Raw genomic sequence first — 7,638 nt, forward strand, 5'->3', positions numbered from 1 at the left:
GCGTACTACAATTGGACCGATTGGTTCTTGGCTTGTGAAACTTCAGAGATTGATAATGCCTAGCCCAATTTGACAGGTTGGAATCTGCCTTGCGAAGGGTATCCGTATGTGAAATGTAACGTCGACGTGTGGTTCAACAATCATCTTAGAACCACAAATAGGGGATGGTGTTTTAGAAGTAATATGGGTGGCTTTGTTACTGCTGGTGTAGCTTGGGATTTCGCTTCCTTTCCATTATAGAGGCGGAAGCAATGACTTTAAAAGAGGCTATACTTAGCGCTATCGAGATGAATTTAAATTGTGTAAAGTTCGAAAACGAATCTCAAGTGGTGGTTCAAGCCATCCACTAGGGCTACTGGTAACTCTGAGTTTAGTCTTATTGTTATGTCTATTAAGCATTTGTTACTCTCTTTTCCCAACTTTGAGGTAAAGTTCATTAAGTGTCAAGCGAATATGATTGTCCACTCGATAGCGAAGGCGGCCAATTATTGATCTAGGAGAATATAATTGTATCTCTCATTGTATTAAAACTCTTTTATTCAATGATGTGTTAACTTTGTTGCTGTAAAAAAAATAATATCTTATTTTCATAAGAGAAAATGAGTGATGCACTGACAATGTAAAATATTTTTACATTGTCAGCCAATCACAACTATGTATCTAATTAAATTACTCTTTTAATTTTTTTTAATGACATGGCAGATTGTTTGAGTTTTATTGGATGACAGTGTAAAACTATTTTATAATACCTAAAACTATTTTTAATTTTAAAATATAAAATTTATGTTATAATTAAAATAAAATCTTTTAATGTTTACCTGTTCACAATAATTCAACCCGACCCATTGATCCGAGCAATACTTATTAACCAGCACTTTAACAAGTTGGCCAATGGCGACCCGTCTGTATTTTAAAACACGGGTCCGAAAGGATGAAGCTCTCTCCAAAGGATTGAAAACTTGAAATCCGTTTTTCTCTCTTTCTCATCTCATACCAACCAATTAATCAATAAAATGGCTAACATTTTGAAGGGTGGCAGTGTTATCCTCTCATTTTTCTCTTCACGAACCACCACACTCTCCCGACCATCAACAACAACACCCCACTGCTCATTTCGTTCCAAGTTCCCTTTTCTCTCACTCTCTTCTACCTCACGCCCTAGAACCCTAACTGGATTTCCTTCCTTTTGCACTGTTGCCTCCGAGCCAGTCCCGGAAGCCGTAACTGCTGAAACCAATAGCAATGGTGAAAATGATAAGAGTGTTAGAGATTCTGCCGGGTTGCTTGACATAAGAGTCGGTCGCATTCTCAGGGCATGGAAACATGATGAAGCTGAAACTCTTTATGTCGAGGAAGTTGATATTGGTGAGCCTGAACCTAGAATCATTTGCAGTGGCCTTGTCAATTACATCCCTCTTGAACACCTTCAGGTTTCAACCAATACTTTACCCCCAATATTATGTCTGTTTGCATTTGTGTTTGGCTTCCTAGTTCACAGTAGCAATGTAGGATTTTCTGATACAGTCTCAATGGTTTACACTTAAATGTTGTGCTTTATGCTTTGGCTATATGATGTTCTATTCCTTCTATTCTTTACATTTAGGGTATCTTTGGATTGATAGAATGTGATAGAATGAAATGAAATGGAATGGAGTGGTATATAATCGGATTTGCAAATAATGAATGGAGCATAATGGGACATGATATCCTATTCCATTCAATCCTTCAATTTTCATTCCCCCAATTTGGGGTGTATCTAACGGAATCAACTAATTTATTCACTTCCATTCCGGCAAATTATAAAGTTGGATGGAATCTCTGTTCCATTTTGCTCCACTCCATTCCATTCTGCTCCGCTTCGTTTTAGTCCATCAATCCAAACATAAATAGTGTGAAAAAGATAGTAGTTGATACATAAATATGATCTCATGAAGCCCCAGTGTAGTTGTTGTATTGTATCTGGTCTGTTTAGGTAGAGGCGTAGAGCAAAGGTTGGAAATAAAGTTGATAGGAGTGTGTGCCAAAGCTACCGTATTTAGGATCATTTTGTAACGTGTTAGCCACATTGTAGTCAACTGTGCGTTTAGGATTCGTGCTGAAAATAAGGCTTCTTGATGAACTTAACATTAACCTCACAACTGTAGCACATGACTCCACAAAAGCATCTAACTTTCCAATGCAAACCCATATGCAAAGGATACCAAACAAAGCAATGAACCAGAAAACATGAACAAACTAACGAGTTTATTTAGACTCTTGAATTTGACTACCTTGACCTTAACTTCACACTCTCCATAATAATCATCCAAGTTCACTCTGAGCACATACATAACACTGCAAAACTAAATTTCAAAGAAATCTAAGATTAAACCATATGGTGGCTGATTCTATGTGTCATAATTCCAAATATTAGTTGAAACTCGAAAAGCCTTCTTGCATGTGTAAGAGGCAAAGAACCATGGACACTTCAAAGTAGTTGCTGCTCTAGTGTTCTAGTCTATAGTTTAAAATCTAAATTCCAAAAGAATATTCATTTGGATAATTCTTGTAGTGTTAGCTCTTGATGAAATGTATTACCAAATTTTGAACTGCACCCTTACATATCTAAAGCTTCAATTTATGAATTTTAAAAATTGACAATCAACATCTTATTTACTAGAAGTCTACCATCTCTACCTCATTCGTAAGTTTATGATTAATTTATGCCATATGTTTCTATATTTTATTGTATGCTTTGTAGGGTGTATCTCTCCCCTAAGGAAGAATGGGATTTTGGTGTCTGACTTTATTGCGCTCAAAATAAAAAAGAATTAACAAGACATTTTATTTAACGCCAATCGTATGGTTTTTATAGACATATTTGTGTGTTCAAAAAAGAAAATAATTTATCTAGGCCTTTAACTTAATTGCTCAACTTATGTATGTCGTTGCTTAATAAAATGTGAGTTGTGAGGAAGACACTTATGTTATGCAGTTAATGAATTTTCTGAGGTTGTTTTATTGGAATCAAACATATTTGTGTTTTTCTGAAAATTATAACTGATGGTAAGGTACAAATGCAGGGAAAAAAAGTTATTGTTCTTTCGAATCTGAAGCCAAGGAATATGCGTGGTGTCAAGTCAAGTGGAATGTTGATGGCTGCTTCTGATTCAAAGCATGAGAATGTTGAACTTCTGTTCCCTCCTGAGGAAGCAAATCCCGGTGAAAGAATCTGGTTTGGATCTGAAGATGAAAAGGACAATCAACCTGAAGCTGCCAAACCGAATCAGGCAATAACTCAACTTTAATAGTATTACATCCAAAAGTTGAATACTCCGCCTAATAATCCAACCATCAAATTATAAATTCTTGTTGAGTAGATCAACTTTACAAATTTACATAAATTTTAAAACTCTTGAAGTGAACAGTTGTGTGCATTTTGAAACAATGAAAATGCCAAAAGAGTTGTTTTCATTATTTCTAAACAAGCACCATCTCTAGCTAGCATTTCATTTTTTCTCTATCACAATAATTCATTTCAAGAGTCTCACATCTTCTAGTCAGTAACTGCAGAACTAGTTTTATGTTAGAGAGTAATAGGACTGCTCATTGTTTGGTAGTGAACTTGATACATGTTCTTCCTAACTAAATAGGAGAGTACCCTCCGACTGCCTGTAAATATTTTAATCTTGTTCTTCCTCTCTTTGATATTTTGTGGTGTTTATTCTTGTGTATTGCCATAACATTCTCGTGTAACAACATGCAGATACAAAAGAAAAAGATATGGGAATTAGTACAGCCTCATCTTAAGACAGATGCTTCTTGTATGGCGATGCTAGGTGAGCATGTAATGCGTACATCTGTAGGCGCAGTGGCATGCCAGTCTTTGCAGAATGCAAATATCTCTTGACCAACACTCAGTTTCTCAATTTACACATCTGAATAGGCAATACCTATCCGTATGCAGTTCTCCTTTTTTTGGACTCGTGTATAAACATTTGTTCTGTATATTTTTATGATTTTAAATTGTTTTTTTCAGAAGTTTCACTTGGAAATAAAGGTTTGAGCGTAGCAAAAATACCTTGACATGGTTGTCCATGATTTTACATTTATTATCTATGGTATGATACTGTAAAAACAATTCACTCAGACATCCAATCAGAAATTTTCATGTTGGTATTTTAGGAAATTGTGAGATATCAAAGGATGTTTACATAACATTTTTTTACACTTTCAATAGATAATGTTATGTGGTCATTATTTATTCCGTGTCGTTGTGGGAGCCTCAATAACAACTTGTTAATAACTTGATCCAGAAAGTAAAAATAGGCGTCACTCCAGGATCTCTTCATTGCTAAAATAAAATATGGAGCCAAAATACCCGTTGCAAACCCCAAACCAACACTCAATAAAAACCAGTTATCATTTTCCACCTCATTACTTTGTCCACTTTTCGAGTCATCATCATCATAACCTGAGCACTTCACAGGAAGTGGAGGGCCACAAAGATTAGGATTCCCTGTAAAAGCTGATGCATCAAAGGTTGTCACTTGACCTGTGTAAGGAATAGCACCCATGAGGTTGTTGTTGGACAAGTTTAGGCTCCCCAAAAATGTCAATGAAGGCAAACTTTAAGGAATTGTGCCAGAAAGTTGATTGCTCGACAGATCAAGATATGATAGTTGATGCAAATTTGATATGGTTTCTGGAATTCGGCCGGTTATATGGTTTCTTGACAAGTTGAGAACCATCAAACCAGATAGTTTTGGGAATATTTCCTGTCAAGTTATTATCAGAAAGGTCTATGCCAGTAACAAGGGAAAGTGTCTTGGTATACTTTAGTCTTTGGTCTTTTATATACACATTCAAACTTTCTTCATAGTAGTGACCTTCATAATCTCCATACAGTAAGTATTTATTTTTCTTCTTGGCTTGGACTATAGCTTTCAGATCACCCAACCTTGCTGGAATGCTTCCAGTCAAGTCATTTCTGGAAAGGTCGAGGACTTGCAACGAGCCTAGTTTTGAAAGTTCAGGTGGCAATTCGCCAGAAAATGCATTAGACCTCAAAATAAGAATTCTTAGAAATGTGAAACCTTCCCCAAACCATGTTGGAATAATACCAGACAGTTCATTGTTTCCAAGATCCATAGTTTCTAACACTGACAAATTTCTTAAAGATGATGGCAAATCCCCCGAAAAGTGATTGTCACTAAGGTGTAATGATCTGAGTAATTGAAACTGGCCCAAGGAATCTGGAATTGTCCCAAACAGACTATTATTCCCAAGGTCTAGTACATCCAGAATAGAGCAATTTGCAAGGCTTGGAGGGATCCTTCCAGTTAAGTTGTTGTTTGAAAGATTAATGACAGTAACACGCGACATTTCTCCTAAAGACAATGGTATTTCTCATATGTATATGGGATTGCACCAGAAAGAGATAGAGATAGAAATCCCACATGATTCATTTTTTCTCATATGTTTAATGGGATTGCACCAGAAAAGTGATTGTGTGAGAGATCTAGCAGCTCGACGCCAGGTTTTATAACAGGAACCGATCCTTCAAGAAGATTAAAGCTTAGATCAACTGCATCAGAAGAAGATAATGCCACATGCATTGGATTTGGAAGCCTACCCTGCAACTCATTATGTGACATGTTTAAAAACGTCAAGCGGGAAGATATATCCCAAAACCAGTTTGGTATAAAACCAAAAATGCTAGCATTTGAAACGTCTAAATAATCTATCTTATTTTGTGATTTAAGCCAAGGTGGAAAAGAAGGCCCCAAAACACATGAACTCATAACAAGAAAAGATATTTGGAATGGCGGTATCCAATTGGCACTGATATTCACAGTGAGTGAATTGGAAGACAACACTACAATCTTCAACTTTGCCAGCCTTGAAAAATGGTCCTCAGTTACCGTGCCTGTCAACCGATTGAAAGAAACATCTAAGTATGACAGCTTAGAAAGTTGTCCTAAACTATCTGGTAGAGTACCATTTAATTTATTCTCTTCAAGCATCAAGACAGTGAGATTTTGCAGCGACCCGATGGAAACAGGAATAGGACCTTCAAGCAAATTACATGCAAGAGTAATACCGACTAGACTGTCTAGCTGAACTAACCAATCTTGGATTTTACCGTGCAACTTGTTGTCGTCCATGATAAAATACGCCAAATTAGGAAGAGGTTTTCTAGAAGGGTATTCATTTATTCCTTGAAGAAACTCAGGTAGAGTTCCTGTCATATTGTTTCCTGATAATATAAGAAATTTCAACATGCAGAGTTTACCAATGGAACTAGGAATACCACCCTCAATAGCATTGTGACTGAGGTCAAGGTAAGTGAGAGAAGTCAAGTTACCAAAGGATGAAGGAAGTCTCCCGTGTAACTTATTAATCGACAAATCAAGCTTTTGTATATTTCCCCATCCTTTCATCAAGATAGATGCAATTTCGTTAAAGAAGGTAGCTGGTTTAATGCACTAACCCAATCTGTTGTCGCTACCGATGAAAGGTCGACTTCATCCATGGCAAGATGTTTCAAAGAGACAAGGCCAGCCAACCAATGTAGATTTTCAACATGTAGGCTAAAAGATTTGAGATCAAGAGATTGCAACTGAGAAAGGTTTCCAAAACGAGGTGGAATTAAGCCAGCGAAACCAGCATTTAACAGATTCAGATATTGCAAATTCATCAGTGATCCAAAGAACTCAGGAATTGGTATTCCCTTGAATGTGTTGAAGCTCAAGTCTAAATAGCTTAATGACTTGAGTTTCATCAAAGATGGTTTTAGATCACCACTTAGGTTCCATATTCCATACTTTGGAGATGAATCAAGTTGCACTGGAGGCGGGTTATGGAGATCGATTGCAACAACAGCACCTGTGATGTTATTGCAATATATTCAGTGCCATTGACAACAGTCGGCGTTTCTCCATGAAGAGAGCCTGTTCTGAGGATCCTCAAGCCCATTTTTGAAGTCTAGTAGAGCTTCATGATCAGAAGCTAAGCATTCAACAGCTAGAGCAATGCTGCTAAAAGAAATAGAAAGTAACAAGCCATAAACTAGTAATGTTAATAATCCAACTTGAGACATTTTTTCCATTCAAGTTTCTCTCATCCTTTGATTGTAAACTGATAATCATATCAGTTGTGAAAATCTGTCACAATCAAATCACTGTCTTTCAAGCCTTATTATTATTATTTTCTTGATAGGCAAATTATTCTATATTAATAAGAAAAAACAAACCAGCAATTGACTATTTAAATAATAGAATTAAATTATTGTTGTTTAGCTTTTGTTTGTGAGTTTATTCATTTGGATGTATGCATTCTTTTACTTTCAGTTGAAAAACTAGAGATTTGAATACTATATAAAATAAAATATAAGAACAATCTTACCTTAAATAAATACATAAATTAATATAACACTTTTTATCCACATTTAATCAAATAATCTACACAGAAAACCTATAATAACATTTTAACATAAAAAATTAATGGCTAAATTATCTCTAGGGTCCTTTAATTTATTTAATTGTAACGATTTGGTCCTTTATCTTATTTTTGCTACAAATAAGTCCTTTAAGTTACCAAACGTCTTCAGCGTTGCCCTTCCTCACAGATTCCGTTTCAAAAAGGATGATGTGTCAC

General features: G+C 35.9%; 1 protein-coding gene and 1 pseudogene across 1 annotated transcript; one reads left to right on the top strand and one right to left on the bottom strand.

Moving 5' to 3' along the window:
• The first annotated feature begins 905 nt into the window (after window positions 1-905).
• On the top strand, window positions 906-4,168 carry LOC131625416 (uncharacterized). Its single transcript, XM_058896276.1, has 3 exons — window positions 906-1,430; window positions 3,063-3,269; window positions 3,746-4,168. The coding sequence occupies exons 1-3, from the start codon at window positions 1,014-1,016 to the stop codon at window positions 3,887-3,889; spliced, it is 768 nt and encodes a 255-aa protein (XP_058752259.1). The 5' UTR covers window positions 906-1,013; the 3' UTR covers window positions 3,890-4,168.
• A 10-nt stretch (window positions 4,169-4,178) lies between these two features.
• LOC131625400 (receptor-like protein EIX2) lies at window positions 4,179-7,081 on the bottom strand (annotated as a pseudogene).
• Between the last annotated feature and the right edge of the window lie 557 nt (window positions 7,082-7,638).

This window comes from Vicia villosa, unplaced genomic scaffold, assembly GCF_029867415.1.
Source record: "Vicia villosa cultivar HV-30 ecotype Madison, WI unplaced genomic scaffold, Vvil1.0 ctg.000212F_1_1, whole genome shotgun sequence".
In the NCBI taxonomy this organism is placed as follows: domain Eukaryota; kingdom Viridiplantae; phylum Streptophyta; class Magnoliopsida; order Fabales; family Fabaceae; genus Vicia; species Vicia villosa.